Source organism: Rosa chinensis, chromosome 6 (genome assembly GCF_002994745.2).
Source record: "Rosa chinensis cultivar Old Blush chromosome 6, RchiOBHm-V2, whole genome shotgun sequence".
Taxonomy (NCBI): Eukaryota; Viridiplantae; Streptophyta; class Magnoliopsida; order Rosales; family Rosaceae; genus Rosa; species Rosa chinensis.
This window is the reverse complement of record NC_037093.1, coordinates 58,619,147-58,640,476: the sequence shown is the minus strand read 5'-3', so window position 1 is coordinate 58,640,476 and position 21,330 is coordinate 58,619,147. Positions and strand designations below refer to the sequence as shown.

General features: G+C 41.4%; 2 protein-coding genes across 3 annotated transcripts in view; one reads left to right on the top strand and one right to left on the bottom strand.

Moving 5' to 3' along the window:
* Window positions 1–21,330, top strand: part of LOC112173285 (tetratricopeptide repeat protein 33) — a 33,516-nt gene that overhangs the window by 9,055 nt on the left and 3,131 nt on the right. The window contains exons 2-3 of the mRNA XM_040508063.1: window positions 3,251–3,389; window positions 3,548–3,564. Coding sequence (XP_040363997.1) covers window positions 3,251–3,389; window positions 3,548–3,564 — 156 coding nt within the window. The remainder of the gene's footprint in view (window positions 1–3,250; window positions 3,390–3,547; window positions 3,565–21,330) is intronic.
* Window positions 34–1,590, bottom strand: LOC112173283 (keratin, type I cytoskeletal 9). 2 transcript variants are annotated; one of them, XM_040508061.1, is made up of 2 exons: window positions 1,041–1,590; window positions 34–954 (listed from the first exon to the last, which is right to left on the bottom strand). In XM_040508061.1, exons 1-2 carry the CDS (start codon window positions 1,056–1,058, stop codon window positions 109–111), a joined length of 864 nt encoding a protein of 287 aa, XP_040363995.1. In that variant the 5' UTR covers window positions 1,059–1,590; the 3' UTR covers window positions 34–108. The 2 variants fall into 2 exon arrangements, with proteins under 2 accessions (XP_040363995.1, XP_040363996.1); XM_040508062.1 differs by having other exon boundaries at window positions 1,177–1,590.

Sequence of the window (21,330 nt, the reverse complement as noted above, 5' to 3'; positions counted from 1 at the left end):
CTTTCTCGGAGACTAGTTCTGAGCTCCGAAAAAGTACCACACACACTTACATAAAACAAAATAACAAAATGATAATATAAATATAAATAAAACTATTAATCACCACAGTTAGTATTCCGGTAGACTATCATTACTTCCTCCATGTTCTGGCATTCCTCCATATCCACCATGTGTATTGGATCCACTGCTACCACCGAATTGCTGCACTCCTGCATGTGCACCACTTGTTCCAGATCCACCACTTCCTCCATAATGAGGAATTTCACCATATCCAGCTGTTCCTCCATAATGTTGTCCATATCCACCACTTCCTCCTCCATAGTGTTGTCCATATCCAAAATTACCATAGCCAAATGTTGCAGGTGATTGTTGTAGTTGGGATTCACGAGCTCTTCTCTCCATTATTTCATTTTTTTTCATTCGTAAGTACTCACGTCCTTCTGGATCTGTAATTGAATCCAAACTAGTAAGCATGATCTTGCTCTCCTCACGTTGACGTTGAATAGCAAATGTTTGAGATGCATATTCCTCATGCTTAGAGGAAAAAACATTTCTCTCCAACAAGCTTTTTTCAAGTAACTCCTTCAGTTCTTGGTTGGATTCTTTCACTTGTTGAGCAATCTTACTCTTCTCATTCAACTCTTTCCTTTTCAGATTTGCTTTCTTTACACCAATAGGCCGATGAGGTGAGGCAAGTTCATCACTAAACAGCTCTTGTTCGTCTTCATCTGCATTCAAATCGATATCAAATGGTAATGTACCTGACGATTGTGATGTGCGAGACGTTGATTCATATCCTTCACTTGAATAATTTTTTTGTCGTGGTTTAGTTGAACTTCTTCCATTATCGGTCCATTTTTCAGCATCCTTGAGAATAGGCCACACATGATCAAATTGAAGCTTCTTCTTTGTATAGTTAGGATCATCTAGTAGATGTTGTTTTGCCTGGGCATACTACATGTCAACAAAAAATAATTGGTTAAGAATACTCACAATCCATGATATAACTTTGTCAATAAAAAAATTGAACAAATACTCACCAAAACCTTTTCATACATCGAATTGCAGTAGACTCACCAATTTTTAAATATTCATCAAGAGCATCAACTGGTACACCATATGCAAGCATTCGAAAAACAGCTGTAAATTTTTGCAAAGATGATAATCCGAGCTTACCAATACCATCGCGTTGTTGCACAAAGAAATTGTCGTGATCTTTGACGGCTTCCGCAATTTGATGAAATAAACTTTTGCTCATTCGAAATCGTCTGCGAAATTTTGCTTATCTGAATCGCGGAACCTCAGCAAAGTAGTCCATGTATAGATTATATCCAGCTTCTTGTCGAGGACGATTAATAACTATATGGCCAGGAACTGCTCCTCTACGCCTCGATTCGGCCTCGTCGTCCTCATTGTCATCCAACTCTGCCAAGAGGTGATTATTATTCGCATACATGCGAAGCAATAAATCTTGCTCCTCATGAAATGAAGCCATGACCCGATAATAATAATCATCGGTTCCGTTTGAAGACAAAGAGGATGATGATATTTCGGAATTACTCATAGTTGAAAATGGATAGAAGACTAAGATTGAACAAAGAGGAATGAAAAATGAAGTTATGGTTTTGAGTTTTTATAGAAAATGTGAAAGTTACCGTTATAATTAGCCGTTGGGAATTTTTGGAAAAAATAAAAAAAATAGCCGTTGCAAGAAGTATAACATAATGGGTTTGAATTATACCTTATCAATTATGCCTTATGGCGGCAGCATGTATCAAACATTCTCTAGAATGATTACATGGCATAAGCCATATATGGCTTTATGGCCTATCAATTTAAGGGTACCGTGGCAGATGCTCTAAAACCCATGAAAGTGATGAAACCGTCAGAAGAAAAGAAGAGAAGAGAACGTACCCGAAGCGTGTCTAACTGAAGCTGCAAGCTCCAAGCGGATAGAAGAAGAGGAGAAGTTTGATTGATCTTAGTTGCAACTTGCGAAGACGAGGATAAGAGAAGAGAACGACCGAAGCGGAAGAGAACCAGGAACTAAACGAAGCGGAAGAGAACGGCGCTGAGAGTAGGTCGCGATGTTTTGTGTTTTTTTTTTAATGGTAAAAAGTCAATATTACCCCCGCGTATCCAAGTTGTTTACATCATTACGTATCTGCATAGAATACGCACGTATCCAAACCGTATCCAAATTCGGATCCACGTATCCGCTCGTATCCGACCGTATCGTACCCATTTTCCGACTCGATACGGGATACGAGGCCAAAATCAGGTATCCATGCTTTGCAACATCCCATCCAGTGTAACAAAAAATACATATCAGAGAAAGAAAAGGAAATTGTTTTGATAACTGGGAAAAGATAACTAGAAATTAAAAGTTAAAAACTTTGATATTGTGAATGCAGGTAATTGGTCTTCAAACAAAAAACAAAAAAAAAACAGTCAAAAAGGCCATGGAAAGGTCCCTGTTTGTTCAAGACATCAGAACTCTGACACTAACAAAACAAGAAATGATATTCATTCCTTCCGTTGCATTCTTTCTAGACTATAACGACACAACTTTTTATCCAACAAAGGTGGGTCCGAAACTGTACCCTCGGCTGATGAATGAATATAGCTAATAACTTGCACAGCCTTGTTGAAAATTCAAAATTTGAAAAAAAACAAACAAACAAACAGAAAAATGTGCTAATCAATGATTTAGCTAGAACTCTTCAATAGAGCCATAATTGAAATAGTGTAATAGACATGCGAAGAATATGCCTCTTTCATTTCCTTTTGCACTCTAGATTATAGTCTTGCAGCTATAGATAATGAATCCTGCTCCTGCTGAAGTTAGAAGTTACACAAACTCACAAGACGACGGGGTTCTGAAAAGCTGTAACTTAAACAAGTGGCAGCCAGTTCATCTTAACTCCTTTTGATTCCAATACCACCTTGTACAAACACCATATATTTCAACACCAGAATCAAATAAAGCTACCAAGAAACCAAAAGTACTACAAATTCATCAATTAAGTGTCAGTAGCTACCTAAACAGGCAATCCAGGGGGTTTATTGAAGACGACAATAGTTGGATCCTGAAATCAAAATAGAGCATGTTATATACATAGTGATAAGAGGAAATCAATTTAGCTTGGTACAAGTAAGTTATATGTATGAGCATGATGTTTGGTTCGCTGGTTTTTGATCTGGATGGTATAATGGTATGTTTCTCATATCGAATGTTTTTTTTCCAAAGGATGGGAAGTACAGCGAAGCATTGGGCAAACGGGAGTCTGCTCTTATGTTGATGCCCAAAAGTGCAGTTTTACACGAGCAGAAGGCACAAGTTTTGATAGAAATTGGGGATGCGTGGAATGCGAAAAAGGCAGCAACTCGTGAGTTCTCCTACTTGGCTCCTTTTGGTCCTCATTTCACTTTCGAGCTCTCTTTCAGTTTTAGTTTCTGTTGTATGCCAATGACTGTTGTCTGTGGCAATTTCTCTGGTTCAAATGCAAGTGTTTTGTTATACTTATTTGTGGATAAAATTTGGCAGGAGCTACAGAGTTGGAGCCTTCTGTTAACAGGTGAACGTCAACATGAAGGTAATGCTTGCGTCTGCAATTAACGAATAAGGTGGTGTCCAGCTGTAATGCATGTAGTGGTAGCTCGGTGATGTATTGCTTACGTATATTTACAGGCTGTAATAACCAGGGTTTCTTTCTTCTTGTTTCCTGCTACTATAAATACTAGTGTGTTGTAATAATTTGAACTATAACTTCATTAATCGAAAATACTCTCAGATATTTTGTCTGAAGCTCTCTCTCTCTTTCTCTGTAAGTACATCTTCTCCTTCAAGCTTTACATCCATGGCAGTCATGTTATCATGGTATCAGAGCTTCGGCTCTTGATCCTGTATGCCTTTTCATGCTAGTAGATGTACTCGATCCTCTTCTCGCTTCCGCATTTAAGTTCGTGTTTGCTTCATCAGGTGAAACCCTAGATCTGTTATTTCAGCTTCGTTTCTGCAATTCAAGCTTTCTTACTTCATCGAGTGCTTGTTCTAAGTGATGGCACCTACTGGTGAGCTCAATATTCTCCTTGGATCTGTGATTCTCAACGTGTTCATACTAGGCTGAGATCTACATCTGATTTTATTGTTTTAACACACTCTATACCTTGATTTGTGGAGGTTGTTGATAAAGTGTGCATGATTTGTTGCGAAGTTTGATAATCATGGTTTGTGAAAATTGATGATGAAGTACTTCATAATTTGTTGAAGATTTGTGATAACATAATAGATCTATAACATAACTGTGTTTATTGTGAGCAAAATCTTTGATAAAAGTTGTATAACTTGTTGATTTGTGATAATCACTGAAGCTATGGCTATGTCACAATCTGAGATCAACTCTTTGCTAAGCACAATAACTGTTCGGTTGAGTGAAAACAATTTTGTGAAGTGGAGCTTTCAGTTTCAAGCTGTTCTTGAAGGCAATGATCTTTTTGGATATTTTGATGGCTCATATCCCTGTCCTCCTCGGTTTGTTCTCACTGAGGAAGGTCAAGTCACTAGTGAGATTACTATGGCCTATAAACTGTGGAAGAAAACAGATAAAGCCTTGCTTGGTCTTCTAATGGCCACTCTTGATGATGACATTATGGAGATTATAGTGGGAAGTAAATCTTCTCATGAGGCCTGGCTTGCATTACTTGAAAGGTTCTCAACAGTCTCTCGAGCTAATATCATTCAGCTTAAAACTGATTTACAAACTATCAAGAAGGGAGCAGATACCATTGAAAAGTATCTTCAATGCATCAAGCATGCTAGAGATCAATTAAGCTCTGTAGGAGTAACTCTTGTTGATGAGGATATTGTGTGGGACAAGCAACAACTATTTCTAGTCTAGAAAGCCTATTTGTGAGGGCATGTTGGCAAGGCCGGGAAGGTGGCTTCCCGGCAACGGATTAGCCATTTCCGGATACCGTAGCGTAGCTTGAACATAGGGCTACAAGATGCAAGTAGCGGTTGGGCTTCACCATGGCTTGTGGGTGTCTCAAAGAGGGTGTTACTTATGCTTGGTGAGATAGCAAACTAGTCATGCTAGTAGAGGTATCTACAAGTCCCCGAAGTCCCCAAGTAAGATGAGCTTCTTGGTTGGGGAGTTATAATCATGAAGTCATCAAGCATAAGTAACCAGGAGGCACGGAGCCCCTAAAAGTCCCCGAACTTCGTAAGCAAGAAGGGACTCGTTAACCTGCACAACAAAGACAAAAAACAGGCATACGTAGAATGCTCGTTGCATTGGGCAACAAATGTGAGTTACATTGATATGCGTTGGCATATATGAACGTATGGGGTGCGTGATACATGTTGATGCTTACACGCGAATGGTGCCGAGTACGATCGATTTATGACTTACAAACTCGAGAACGTGTATGGTCGTGTGAGCATATGGATTGCATATGATAAATGTAAGTTGCATGAGCGGTGCGAAGGTAAGCGTTTGTAATTCGTGAATGATGAATACGTGAACGCTTGTGTTTGTTTGGTTGTCGCTCGTTTTAATGGAACTCGAAAAGAATTCAATTTGTCGCAAGTGACAAATGGTAGAAGAATTCAATGTTCCATTAACGTGTGGTGTGTAGAGTAGACATGAGTGTAAAGCTCGAGGACTGCCAGGAAGGCATGAGCGGAAAGCTTGTGAGTGGGAAACTCGGGGTTGCCGGGAAGGCATGAGCGGGAAGCTCGTGGGTTGCCGGGAAGGCATGAGCGGAAGCTCGTGGGTTGGTTGGGAAGGCATGAGCGGGAAGCTCAAGGGTTGCCGGGAATGCATGAGCGGGAACTCAAGGGTTGCAGGGAAGGCATGAGCGGAAAGCTCAAGGGTTGCAGGGAAGGCATGAGCGGAAGCTCGTGGGTTGCCGGGAAGGCATGAGCGGAAGCTCCAGGGTTGCCTGGGAAGGCATGAGCAGAAGCTCGTGGGTTGCCTGGGAAGGCATGAGCGGGAAGCTCAAGGGTTGCCGGGAAGGCATGAGCGGGAACTCATGGGTTGCCGGGAAGGCATGAGCGGAAGCTCAAGGGTTGCCGGGAAGGCATGAGCGGTAAGCTCGGGGGTGCCGGGAAGGCATGAGCGGGAGCTCGTGAGCGTGAAGCTCAAGGGTTGCCGGGAAGGCATGAGCGTAAGCTCGTGGGTTGCCTGGGAAGGCATGAGCGGGAACTCATGGGTTGCCGGGAAGGCATGAGCGGAAGCTCAAGGGTTGCCGGGAAGGCATGAGCGAGAGCTCGTGAGCGGAAGCTCGTGGTGTCGGGAAGGCATGAGAGGTAGCTCGTGAGCGGAAGCTCGTGGTGCCGGAAGGCATGAGCAAGAGCTCGTGAGCGTGAAGCTCAAGGGTGCCGCGAAGGCGTGAGCGGTAGCTCTTGAGCAGAAGCTCATGGTGCTGGAAGGCATGAGCGGGAGCTCGTGAGCGTGAAGCTCAAGGGTACAGCGAAGGCGTGAGCATGACAGCTCGGCGGTGCCGCTGCGGCGAGAGCGTGAGAGATCGAGGATGCCGCTGAGCCGAGAGCACGACAGCTCGGCGGTACCGCTGCAGCGAGAGCGTGAGAGCTCGAGGATGCCGCTGAGCAGAGAGCATGACAGCTCGGCGGTGCCGCTGAGGCGAGAGCGTGAGAGCTCATGGATGCCGCTGAGCCGAGAGCATGACAGTTCGGCGGTACCGCTGCTGCGAGAGCGTGATAGCTCGAGGATGCCGCTGATTTTAGAGCACGACAGCTCGGTGGTACAGCTGCGGCTAGAGCGTGAGAGCTCGAGGATGACGCTGAGGCGAGAGAGTGAGAGCTCGAGGATGCCGCTGATTTTAGAGCACGACAGCTCGGTGGTACAGCTGCGGCTAGAGCGTGAGAGCTCGAGGATGACGCTGAGGCGAGAGAGTGAGAGCTCGAGGATGCCGCTGAGGCGAGAGCACGACAGCTCGGCGGTACCGCTACGACGAGAGCGTGAGAGCTCGAGGATGCCGCTGAGCCGAGAGCACGACAGCTCAGCGGTACCGCTGCGGCGAGAGCGTGAGAGCTCGTGGATGCCGCTGAGGCTTTAACGGGTAGCTTGAAGGTGATGCCCTGAGGCATGAGCGTGACCGTTGCTAATTATGCTGGGCTGTATGTACAAGTCCCCGAAGTCCCCAGTCAAGGAGGGTGTTCTTGCGGGTTGATACCAAAGCGTTGCTTTGTGCCGTATATCAAGCATAATTAGTGCGAGTGCGTCGTCCATCTAGAATTGGTCGGAGCGAACGCTTTTGCCCTTTCGGGTGGGCCCCTGCTAAGCCCTGTGAGGAGTCCCCCACTCCTGGCTGTAGACCTCCGGATGGTCGGAAAATTATTTGATGAGGGGAGCTGCGTTGAAGCAGTGGGTGTTAGGTAGCGAACCTAATCTTTGGTACCCAAGCGTCGGGGTTAACTGCCGGATCAATGGCTGCCGTGGGCTGTGTTAACTAGTCCCTTTACTATTTCTCGGAGGAGAAACTTGACTGCAATGCCGCGTAGCGGTCATTGTCATTATGAGGCGTTGCCTTACCGCTTCGCGGTGACCATAGACTCGTAAAGTTTGTACTTGTATGAAACATGACAAACAAATAGAGCGAGCAATAATATTTTGTTTGAGTGTCCCATACTTATTCAATTGGGTTGCAATTAAATAGGAGCATGGCATATGTGTATAGCATGTACTAGTAATGTGGATGCTTGATAAGCTCATAAATGTACGTGATTTTGTATTGATTTCTTCATGTTTTCTTAGCTAGTTTTCCATCTATTTGAGTCATTTACTTTATTTTTATGTTTTGTAGGTGTTATGGAGCAAAGTAGAGGAAAGGAAGCTAAATCAGTAAATCTACGTGTGCAGATCAGTCAACTTCGACATGAAACTGAGAGCATTTCAGAATGAACTAGACAGTGAGCTTTATATGCTTGGAAAGCCTTGGATGTCTAGTTTCCAGAACTTTTAACGGTTCATTCATATCATTTTTCTACAAGAAGTTATGGCCGATTTAGTACAGCAAGGTCGGACAGTCCGAGAATCTGACACTTTGACGGAAATCCATGATTTGAGGCCCGAATTCCTTTTAGAAGCCCACCGACGAGTATTAACTTAATATCTCTATTCATTAGAGATATATGACATATTTTTATGGGTGAAAATTATTAGGAATCTTAGAGGAGAAGCTACTTGAATCCTAAAAGGAAAAGAAGTGAAAATCTCTTGGAGTTAAGCAAAAAAGAAGGGACGTCTACTGGGACGTACGTTTGGCCGCACAAGAGAAAAGAAGAACGGCATCCTTTCTGCCATCATCCAGCCGCCATCTCTTCCTCTTCCTTTCTTCTAGTTTTTGTTTTGTTCACGACTATGTCTATCTAAATACTTTTGTAGCTAGGGGCGATTTCAAAGCCCCAAACATGTTCAATTCATATTGATGATAATTCAGTTTTTGGTTTTCTATATTATCAATTGAGTGTTTGTTTCACCGTGTCTACAAGATGAATCTTTGCTTGTTTGTTTAGGTGCGCAACTAAATGAATAGGTTAGGGTTCTAATGCTAGGAGTAACACTAGATTCGTATATGTCGTGTGTTGATTCCAATTGAGTAGCAAAATGTCTTCTTGAATTACATGTGACTCAAACCCTAGGTTTAGCAAGACTACCAACGTACTTGTGACCCTAGATTTATCCAAACCTTTTTAGTGCTTAATGATTTTGATATGTTAAACTTAGCGAGCTTGTGTCTAGGTTGCATAATCGGAAATAGATTAAGTGGTGAGCTTGTATTCACTTAACGAGGAACTAAGAAAGGGTAATGGGTTAATTCGAGCTTGTGAGTTAACTTCGGGTAAATTCAATTGAGATTTAGGATTCCATAACTGAGCTTTGATATGATTGAGTGTGTTTGGTGGTGGAGAATGAGTCCTTAGCTATGTTTCTATCAATAGTTTAAAGCTATAAAATCCGTTTCTGCTTTGTTATCTTACTGTGTTCAGTTTTACGTGAATTATTTAATATATCAAATCAACTCCGATTGTTCTGAAATTTTGTATACATGTTATTCAATGTGTCTTTAGTTTCCTGTAAAATTTATAGAAAATTACATTGAGTCTAGGTTAGTTAATTAATTTATTTTCGTTAACTGTTCAGTAGCATAGTTTAGAGTAGTTTGTGACATTTGTTTAGCAGTTTAGGAACAATCTTCAGCGGGTAATGACCCTTGCTTGATCACTATATTACCAACGATGATATTTGAGTGCAAGGTTTAAGTTGTGCATGTTTTAGACGTATCAATGCTAATATCATTTTTTGCATTTTTGTAGATATGGTAAAGGATCATTGAGATCGGTATGTGAAGCATGACATATCTAGCATGTGAGACCTAGAAAGTGTTGCCAAATCTACGAAATGTTGTAGGCATGCTTAAAAGTTATAGAAGCATGTAAAGATATATCAAGTGTGATATATTGTAGGCATGCTTAGAAGTAGTTAAAGCATGGCATGTGTATGGCACTAGCTCTAATCGCAAGAGCGTAAAAGAGAAGGTATAATTGCTTATCTTGTGCCGATTTGGAGGCTAGCGGAGTTGTCCGAGCATGACTCTCCATTGGATTGGCGGAGAGCAATAGTAGAAGGTTAATGATGTCGTTGATTGCAACGGTGCATGTGCCTCGTTAACATAAGACAAGGTAAATGATTAGTGCCTTTGTCCATGTAATTGAATTGATTAAATGTGCAATGAAGATTTTAATGTACACATTTGAGAATGTCATAGTGGTGATCATAGTGATATGATCGCTTCACATATATGCATGGCGTTAATTTGCATATACACACATTCACGTTATAAACATATGTAGATGCAAAGACTTGCATTTTGATGAGCATCAGACGCAAGTTTGAATCAAATAGCCAAAAATGAGATGTGGCCAACACATCATGCATAAATAGCATGTGTAATTAAAAGAGTTGTGACAAGTGCCCTGGCAGACCATGTGTAAATAGACCAAGGATGCATTGTTCACAAACAATAACTCAGCCATGTGGTGTCCATATATACCTCAAGAAATAGATGATTTAAGAGGCAAGAGAAACTTAGCAGACAAGTATATTGTGCTGTGAATCATGCTCACTGACCATTATATTAATTGTAAGATAAAATATGGCTTTGTAATAAGGGTAGGCAGAGGGCATATATTGGTTGCAGGCCCATGAAACATGTTGTAGCCTTGACTTGAGAAAATAAATAAATAAAAAATGGTCATAGTGAGGAGATGACTGTGAGTGCTTAAGATTAGCATTGAAGAAGTGTCCACATGTATAATTGTGCATGCTTTTGAGGATAAGAAGCATATATTATATGGGTGGTTTCCAATAATGAGCGGTAGTAACAAGGTTATGTTACTATGGACAAATACTGGGCCACTGCATCAATGGACATGCGCTATACATGCATGATGCTTATAATAGAATGATTAATGATTAATGTACGGTCAAGAGCTATACACATGTGTGCCGACAGTTGAGTGTACTGAGATATTAACACGTAGCAGATAAGCTATGAAAAAGCATGTACATGGTGTTCGGTGTTCGTATCAATAGTGTAAGAAAGACTTAACTTGCCGGTCTTCCTGCAAGCAAGGTGAGTGTCCACAACCGGTGTTGGAATTATTAGCTGGAAGTTGGTTATGGCTCCAACGCGGGCATGAGCTTTGGGGGATGGTCTTGAGCTACCGTCATGGTCCAAATTCAATATTGTTGCTGGCGGTTAATGAGTTTTGGCAAGTGTTAACGAGCTGCTGCTGTGCGTTAACGAGGGTGCTGTACTGCTGCGTTATGAGCGAGCACTGTATTACCGCTGGAGTGATTTTTTGTAGTCCAGAGCCTTCTCGTGGAATTGATCACTAAGAGCCATGAGCAGAGATTGACGGGAGGTCGTGACCAAGCGATGAGGGGACTGATGTTAAAGCTTGCTGTTCTTTGGCGTTGACCAAGAGCCAAAGCCGAGGAAGAGGTGATGACCGCGATATGCTGTGTGCGGTCTGGCGGTGTACAGTCTGGCGGTGTGCGGTCTGGTAGAGGTCTTTATCCAGCAGTGGAGCTTTGGCTAGCGGAGGCAGCTTTAGCTAGCTGAGGTGACCATCGGAGGAAGGTTTGGCTAGCGGAGCGGAGCATTTGACCGGCGGAGCGGAGCCATGGCCAGCGGTGTGGAGCATTTGACCGGCGAAGCGGAGCATTGTCCACTTGTTGCAGGTTGGCGGAGCACTCTCCAGCGGTGAATCTCGGCGGAGCGGAGCTTTGCTCAGTGGAGATTCTCAGTTATGCTGCCCAGCGGTGATGTGGTCCAACGGAGGATGCCAGCAAGCATGGCCAGTGGTGCGGTGCCGCTGATGGATGGCCCACAGTTTTGCTTTCTCTTTCATTCAGCAACCTGTTGTGCCGAGATGGAGAAATGGACGCTTGATGACCGGTTTGGCGTAGCGGAAGGCGCTTAGCTTGCTGTGCTTAGCGGTGGGTGTGATGGGTTTGTGCTATGGGTGCCCAGAATAGATTTATGGGTTTGTGCTTAGCGGAGGATTTCGCCGCTGATGATTGATTAAAGATGGAATGGGTGTCCAGAGCAATTTGGCACCTGCAAAATTTTTTTTTTTTTTTTTTTTGTGTAGGTCAGCGTTGACCTCTGAGTTGGGCGTTGACTTGCCCTTGACTGGGGTTGACCGGAGTTGACTAGCCCTTTAAGTTGGCGGGGGGCCTCATCATGGCCTGGCATTAAGCAAAGAGCCTAAGTTGCACTTGATGCAAAATTTTGCCTTTTGTTTTACCACTAAGATGGGTAGTGGTAGTGGCGGCTGTAAGGCTTGGTTGAGAATACAAGGCAAGGAAGGTCGAGTGCTTCTAGCGCCAATGTTAACGTTAGTGATCCGTGGGATCTCTAGTTAGCTTTAGAGAGAAAGAGAGAGAGTGACACGAGATGTATAGTGGTTCATCTCCCGCCTTAGCGGGAAACTACATCCACTTGAATGTTACACTAGTGTGTTGAGCCTTGCGGCCCAAGGGGATTACAAAAAGATGTAATGGGATGGTGTTTAAGTGGGAGGAGGCATTCCTTTTATAGGTGAAGGAAGCCATTTCCTTTACATGGTTTTCGATGTGGGACAAGCAACAACTATTTCTAGTCTAGAAAGCCTATTTGTGAGGGCATGTTGGCAAGGCCAGGAAGGTAGCTTCCCGGCGACGGATTAGCCATTTCCGGATACCGTAGCGTAGCTTGAACATAGGGCTACAAGATGTAAGTAGCGGTTGGTCCTCACCATGGCTTGTGGGTGTCCCAAAGAGGGTGTTACTTATGCTTGGTGAGATAGCAAACTAGTCATGCTAGTAGAGGTATCTACAGCTAGCAAGTGCTTTCAGAATCCTGCTAATAATCAAGGGGCTGAATATAGAAACAATATTGGTGCTTCTCCTGAGTGCCAAATCTGTAGCAAGAAGGGCCACACAACTATTAATTGTTTCTATAGAGGTGACATACCCCCTGATCATCCTTCTAGGTCAGTGGTGGTCTGTCAAATTTGTGGATTGAAAGGCCATGTTGCACTTAACTGCCATCATAGAAGCAACTATGCCTATCAGGGTTCTAATCCTCCAAACTCACTCACTGCTATGACTGCTCACACCAATTGTTCTGGTGCAAGTTCTTCAAGTTCTTCTAATAGCAACAACACTGAAATGTGGATTGGTGATACTGGAGCCACTCACCATATGACATCTGATCTCAGAAATCTTTCCATTGCTCATCCTTTTGACTCCAACAACACCATTACAATTGGTAATGGAGAAGGTTTGCGTGTTAAACATATTGGTGTTGGACAAATTACTCCTGCAAAGCATACCTTTAAACTGAATAATGTTCTTCATGTTCCTAGTTTAGCAGTTAATCTGCTTTCCTTCAATAAGCTTTGCAAAGATAATCACTGCTTCATCACAATGGATGATATTGATATCTGTGTGCAGGACAAGGCATCAAAAGCTCTTCTTTACAAAGGAAAGAGTAATGGGGAAGGGCTCTTCCTCTTCAAAACTCCAAAAATCATTCCTCCATTTCATCATGCTCATACTGCTTTTGTTGGAGCTGCTGTCAAATGCTCTCTCTGGCACCAAAGGCTTAGCCATCCCTCCTCAGATATAGTGTCTAGAATGTTGTCTTTATCACAGGTCAAGTTTAATAATGATCAAACATTTCATTCTTGTTCTCACTGTCTTAGTGGCAAGATGCATAGATTGCCATTTTCTGAGTCTATCTCAAAATTTGTACTTCCATTTCAAAACGTAAATTCTGACCTTTGGGGTCCTGCACCTTGTTTGTCTATTGAAGGTTTCAAATACTATGTAACCTTCATAGATGATTGTACCAAATTTGTGTGGGTTTATCCACTTATCAATAAATCTGATACTTTTCCCACATTTGTCAAGTTTCACAACTTTGTTTCCACTCAATTCAAGCATAATGTTCTCTCTCTTCAAACTGATGGTGGTGGTGAATATAATAGCAAAGCCTTTAGAAATTATCTTGATCACAAAGGCATTTTTCATTTTATTACTTGTCCTCATACTCCCCAACAAAATAGAGTAGCAGAAAGAAAGAATCGACATATTGTTGAAACTTGCATCACTCTCATGTCTGCTGCTAAGATGCCTAAACCTTTCTGTTTTCATGCTGTTGCTCATTCTGCATATCTCATAAATCGGATGCCTTGCAAATCATTGAATATGTCATCACTTTATATCCAGCTTTTTGGTTCTGCACCTGCTCTTAGTCATCTTAAAATCTTTGGTTCAGCATGCTATCCCTTTCTTCTACCTTACTGTCATGATAAACTTGATCCAAGGACTACTAAGTGTGTCTTTCTGGGATATGCTCTAGGGTACAAGGGTGTGTTTTGCTATAGCATTGAGAAAAACAAGCTTTGGATGTGCAGACATGTGATTCATGATGAGTCAGTTTTTCCTTTTCACTCTTCTCGCAGTGACCACTCACCCCAGCCTACACATGTGTCTTCTTCTGCTCCTGCATCCTCTTCCCAGTTCTTTCCACATATGATGCATGTTCTCTCTTCTGATCAGTTGCATGTGGTGCTTCCTTTTGTTGATAATCTTCAGCCTGTTGCTAGTCTCCCTGCATTGGCTGAGGGGGGGGGGGGGGGGGGGGGGCTGATGGTTCTATGACTATAAATGATGCAAATGATGCAAATAATAATGAGTCTGCAAATTCAGGAAATTCTGAAAATCCTGAAAATACTGTTGGTAATGCAAGTGGGAATGATAGCGATACCAGTTTTGGTAGTGTTAGTCCTGAAGGTCAAGTCTTGTCACAGGAGTTACAATTTCTTGATGATCCTGCCCTTGCATATAATAATCACTCCATGTTAACTAGAGCTAAGAATGGAATAATCAAGAAGAAGTCATTTGATGAGTTTTGTGCTTATTCCTGTGTTGTTCAGAACAATCTACTTGATGAACTCTCTTGTTTTAGTGGTCTTACTGCTGTTATTGATATTCATGATCCTGTTGAGCCAAAGAGTTTTAAAGCTGCAGTTGGTATACCAGAGTGGGATATTGCTATGAATGAAGAAATTGATGCATTGAAGAGGCAAGGTACATGGGAATTAGTTCCCTTTCCAGAAGGTAAGAATATTGTTGGAAGCAAATAGGTGTATAAAATTAAGAAAAATCCTGATGGAAGTGTTTCAAGATTTAAAGCAAGGTTAGTTGCTCAAGGATATAGTCAAGAGAAAGGTTTGGACTATGATGAAACTTTCAGCCCTGTAGTGAGACATAGCACAGTGAGAATTATTCTTTCTCTGGCTGCAATGAACAATTGGGAATTAAGGCAACTTGATGTTAAGAATGCTTTTCTACATGGTGACCTTAAAGAAGAAGTATATATGCATCAGCCTCATGGATTTGTTGATTCTGTGCATCCCAATTATGTCTGTTTACTCAGGAAATCTCTGTATGGGTTAAAGCAAGCACCTAGAGCTTGGAATGAAAAGTTCACTAATTTTCTTCCTGCCTTGGGGTTTAAATTCTCTCATTTTGACCCAAGTTTTTTTGTTAAGGCTATGAGTGATGGGATAATTGCATTGTTGTTTTATGTTGATGACATAGTGATTACTGGATCAGATAAAAAGGGTGTGTCATCTGTAATATCTGAACTCAGTGATGTTTTTGATATGAAAGATCTTGGGCCTCTATCTTATTTTATGGGAATAAATGTTCAATATAAAGACACAGGCCTCTTCTTGTCACAAGAGATATATGCCAAGGACTTGATTGCCAAGGCTGGGTTAGATACTTGTAGAGAGTGTAATACTCCATGTTTGCCTCATACTCAACTGCTCAAAAATGAAGGTACACCTCTGACAAATCCCTCTCTCTACAGAAGCATTGTTGGTGCTTTACAGTACCTGACATTTACTAGGCAAGACATTGCTTATGCTGTAAACACAGTGTGTCAATTTATGTCTCTACCAACTGATGTGCATTATGCTTCTGTTAAGAGAATTTTGAGATATCTGCAAGGTACCATATCAAAAGGACTGTTTTATAAATATGGTAGTAGTGTTGCTTACATTAATGCCTTTTGTGATGCGGATTGGGCCGGTGATATCAATCAAAGAAGATCAACTACAGGTTTTATTGTCTATCTTGGACATTGTCCTGTGTCATGGCAGTCTAAGAAACAAGGTTCAGTTTCTAGGAGCTCAACTGAAGCTGTGTATAGAGAACTTGCAAATACTGCTGCAGAGATTTCATGGATGAGGCACATTCTCTGTGACTTGCAGATCAGGATTCCAGCTCCACCCTTGTTGAAATGTGATAATCTTTCTGCTCTTGCATTGTGCTCAAATCCTGTCTTTCACTCAAGGATTAAACACCTCGATAATGACTTTCATTTTGTGAGAAAAAGAGTCCAAAGACATGATCTTCTGTTGCAGTATGTGCCTACAGAGAATCAAACTGCTGATGTCTTCACTAAGGGTTTACACAGTCCCATTTTTAAGCAGCATTGTATCAATCTCAGTGTGCTAACCCCCACTGAGATTGAGGGGAGGTGTTAACAGGTGAACGTCAACATGAAGGTAATGCTTGCGTCTGTAATCAACGAATAAGGTGGTGTCTAGTTGTAATGTTTGTAGTGGTAGCTCGTTGATGTATTGCTTACGTATATTTACAGGCTGTAATAACCATGGTTTCTTTCTTCTTGTTTCCTGCTACTATAAGCACTAGTGTGTTGTAATAATTTGAACTATAACTTCATTAATCGGAAATACTCTCAGATATTTTGTATGAAGCTCTCTCTCTTTTTCTCTGTAACGAGTCAATGTTGTGCCTCTGGTCAAAGTTTGCTGGAGAATACATCGAGCAGATGTGGCAGAGTTGGTTAATTGCTTTTACCTAGCTGGAGTTACTTTCTGTAATGGTTAATTACCAAAGTTTGTTAAGGCTTAATCTAGAGAGTACTATAAATAGGGGTTCTGTAATAATTTTCTGTAAGCTGGTATTATTGAAAAAAAAACTCAGATAGATACTCTCTCTCTTTTCTCTCTAGCTCATCTTCATCTTCTACCTTGAGATTAAGCTTCCATGGCTGCAATGTTATCATGGTATCAGAGCTATGGCTCTTGATCCTGTGGACTATTTCTTACTGTAGAAGTGTTCGTCTACTTCTAGCTTCCGCATTTGAGCTTCGTTGTTCTTCATCAGGTGAAAAACCTTAGATCTGCAATTTCTGCTTTGTTTCTGTGAATCAGGCTCATTGATTTCATCCTAAGCTTCATTTTAGTCATGTCTCCTACTGGTGAGCTTAATTCTCACTACAGATCGCCTATTTTCACTTTGATATTCTGGATCTGAGTACTGTAGCTATTCCTTGCTGTTCATGCATCATCTGGATCTTTAATCTGTGAAGTGTGATGATATATTAGCTCATAAGCTGTGGAATTTGTGATAACATAATAGATTGATAACAAGTGGTTCTGTTGTACATATTTGAGTTTGGATATGGATTCTAGAGGCTCGATTGTCTGAGTTTTCATGTTGAAGGGACTGTTATTCTATCAGGCTTATCATCAACCATCTTGCAGTATATTTCAGTCATTCTCTTCTTGTGGCTTGCAAATTCATGGTATTATCTTTTCAATTCACCTAGCTTACTGGTATTTGGAATATCTACAATGCTATACATGTGTGGTGTTGCTGGATTCTTCCTACATATGATGGATGCTACTATGATTGAAAAACTTGCATTGTTCTATGAAGTGCTGAAGCTTTTGAAATAGTAAATAGAGTTATGATGATTGGTGATGTTACTGAGGGTTGGATGGTGATGCTTAAGGACAAAATCTTGAATTAAACAAAACAAAGTCATACTGCAAGCCATACGGTGGGTTTTCATAAAGTTTGGTGGTAGTTTAAAAACAAATTTGGTGAGTAGTGAATTTGGAATTCCTTTGATTCATTGTGGAGTTGGATTATTTGACATAGTTACTTGGTGTCAGCAAACTCTAGTTAGAGTATATATGGCCACTAGTCAAACTTCGTTTCAGATTTATATGTTGCTTGGCATGATGACGAGAAGATTGAAGTACGATAACTTCATTACTTAGAGCTATCAATTTCAAACTCTTTTAGAGGGACAGGACCTATTTGGTTATATTGATGGCAATACTCTTTGTCCTACAATGTATGTGATCTGTGATAGTGAGGGAGTAACAGGTGAGATCTTTGCAGCCTACAAAATGTGGAAGAAAATAGATAAGGCTTTGCTTAGTCTTCTTGTTGCAACTTTGGATGATGAAATAATGGACATTGTGGTTGGAAGCAAGTCTTCAAGGGAGGCATGGCTTAGTCTACAACAGAGATTCTCTAACACATCTAGAGCTAACATAATGCAGCTCAAGACTGACCTTCAAACAATCAAGAAAGGAAATGATTCTATTGAGAGGTACTTGATTCGTGTGAAGCGTGTAAGATATCAGTTAGCATCTGTTGGGGTTACTATTTCAGATGAAGACATAGTTGTTGTGACTCTAAATGGGCTACCTGCAGAATATGCAATGATTAAAACTATCATTCGTGCCCGAGATACTCTCATCTCTCTAGAAAATCTCAGGTCTCAATTGTTAGCTACCGAGAGAGACATTGAAGGCATTTTCCAAACTCATCCTCACATGTCAGCATTGGTAACAAGAAACAACTCTCAAAGAACTCATTTTTATGCGTCTGATGGAGGAGATAATAGAGAGAAATATAAGAAGAACTGGTCTGGCAGTGACAGATACAATGGCAGCAGCTTCAACAGTTGGCCTTACAATTCCACATTTCAAAACAATGGTAGCAACAAAGGCAAGTCATTTGCAGAATGTCAAATATGCAGAAAGAAAGGACACACAGCTGTGAACTGCTTTTATAGGAATGATATCCCACATAATCATCCAAGCTTGTCTGTTATGGTGTGCCAAATCTGTGGCCTGAAAGGACATATAGCCTCGGACTGTCATTACAGGTCTAACTTTGCTTTTCAAGGAGCCAAATCACCTTCTACTCTTACTGCAATGTTTGCATGTAATACCAATAGAGCTAATTCTTCTGGTGCGTCTACTGCTTCTGCTTCTGCACATGGTATTTCATCTGTTGGTATTGGTTCTTCCTGTCTTTCTTCTGCTGCTCTACACAGCATGATGCCTGTCCTTGGTCTGCATCAGTTACAAGTGGTTCTTCCAATCAGCTCTACTTTGAATAACTCTCTTGACACCCACATTGGAGTCTCTCCTGCTGTGGTTGAGGGGGGCGAACAGAATGTGATAAATAATGATCACAGTGATGTGCACTTGCAATTGCCTCGCTCTTTTTCACAAGCTTCAAAAAAGAATGGTCCAATAGCTATAGTTGCTCATAATAGCATCAATAATTTTTCATCTCATCTTGGTTTTGTTGCACCAATTGATGAAAGTGGTAAGGATCCTGTGCATTATGTTGGTAGCCGAATTGCCATTGTCCCTTCCAAAGATGATATCCTTTATGCACAAGAAGACTCAGATCATAAGGACCCTATGGTGTTGTCTCGTGTTGGTCATGTGCATATTCACTCCACCATGCTAGAATCATCTTTGCAACCCAAGACAAATGCTGCAACAAGAAATGGATTCTCTGAAATTGAAAATGACAAAGACAGAAAACTGGAGGTGCTTTCAAGGGTTGAACTTTCTCCAAGCACAATTGGTAAAGGTGGCTCCAAGAAGCAAAAGTTTGATTCACCAGGAGTAGCTGAAAACTTCTCTGATCGCATGGCTACAAGAACTGAGCAAGTCCAGACACAACCTCAATTGGATTATGGTCAGGAAACTATGGATCAAGCATATATTCAACATTTCATGCTTACCAGGGCCAAAATGAAACTGCCAAGAAGCTGATATTTCAAGATTTGTGTGCTTATGATGAGTCTGCATACTTCAATGGCTTTAGGTGCTACAGAACCAAAGACCTTTAAAGCTGTTGTTAGAAAATCAGAGTGGGATTCTACTATGAATAAAGAACTTGGCCTCAGAAAGCAAGGGATAAGTTACAGGAGTAATGAGATGTTCTTCTGTAAAAAAAAATATGCAAAGGATTTGCTTCACAATATTGGTATGGCTACATCAAGAGCTGGTATGCAATGCATTTTCATGTTGTTAGAGAAAGAGTGCAAAGGTATGACCTGCTGCTACTTCAATTTGTTTCTACTACTGAGCATACTGAAGATGTTTCTACTACTGGGCATACTGAAGATATTCTTGCCAAAGATTTACACAAGCCTTGTATTCAGTATACATTGCTCCAATCTCAGTGTGTTCACCCCCACTGAGATTGAGGGAAGGTGTTAACGAGTCAATGTTGTGCCTCTGGTCAAAGTTTGCTGGAGAATGCATCGAGCAGATGTGGCATAGTTGGTTAATTGCTTTTACCTAGCTGGAGTTACTTTCTGTAATGGTTAATTACCAAAGTTTGTTAAGGCTTAATCTAGAGAGTAGTATAAATAGGGGTTCTGTAATAATTACAGCTGGACACCACCTTATTCGTTGATTGCAGACGCAAGCATTACCTTCATGTTGGCGTTCACCTGTTAACACCTCCCCTCAATCTCAGTGGGGGTTACCACACTGAGATTGATACAATGCTGCTTAAAAATGGGACTGTGTAAACCCTTAGTGAAGACATCAGCAGTTTGATTCTCTGTAGGCACATACTGCAACAGAAGATCATGTCTTTGGACTCTTTCTCTCACAAAATGAAAGCCATTATCGAGGTGTTTAATCCTTGAGTGAAAGACAGGATTTGAGCACAATGCAAGAGCAGAAAGATTATCACATTTCAACAAGGGTGGAGCTGGAATCCTGATCTGCAAGTCACAGAGAATGTGCCTCATCCATGAAATCTCTGCAGCAGTATTTGCAAGTGCTCTATACTCAGCTTCAGTTGAGCTCCTAGAAACTGAACCTTGTTTCTTAGACTGCCATGACACAGGACAATGTCCAAGATAGACAATAAAACCTGTAGTTGATCTTCTTTGATTGATATCACCGGCCCAATCCGCATCACAAAAGGCATTAATGTAAGCAACACTACTACCATATTTATAAAACAGTCCTTTTGATATGGTACCTTGCAGATATCTCAAAATTCTCTTAACAGAAGCATAATGCACATCAGTTGGTAGAGACATAAATTGACACACTGTGTTTACAGCATAAGCAATGTCTTGCCTAGTAAATGTCAGGTACTGTAAAGCACCAACAATGCTTCTGTAGAGAGAGGGATTTGTCAGAGGTGTACCTTCATTTTTGAGCAGTTGAGTATGAGGCAAACATGGAGTATTACACTCTCTACAAGTATCTAACCCAGCCTTGGCAATCAAGTCCTTGGCATATATCTCTTGTGACAAGAAGAGGCCTGTGTCTTTATATTGAACATTTATTCCCATAAAATAAGATAGAGGCCCAAGATCTTTCATATCAAAAACATCACTGAGTTCAGATATTACAGATGACACACCCTTTTTATCTGATCCAGTAATCACTATGTCATCAACATAAAACAACAATGCAATTATCCCATCACTCATAGCCTTAACAAAAAAACTTGGGTCAAAATGAGAGAATTTAAACCCCAAGGCAGGAAGAAAATTAGTGAACTTTTCATTCCAAGCTCTAGGTGCTTGCTTTAACCCATACAGAGATTTCCTGAGTAAACAGACATAATTGGGATGCACAGA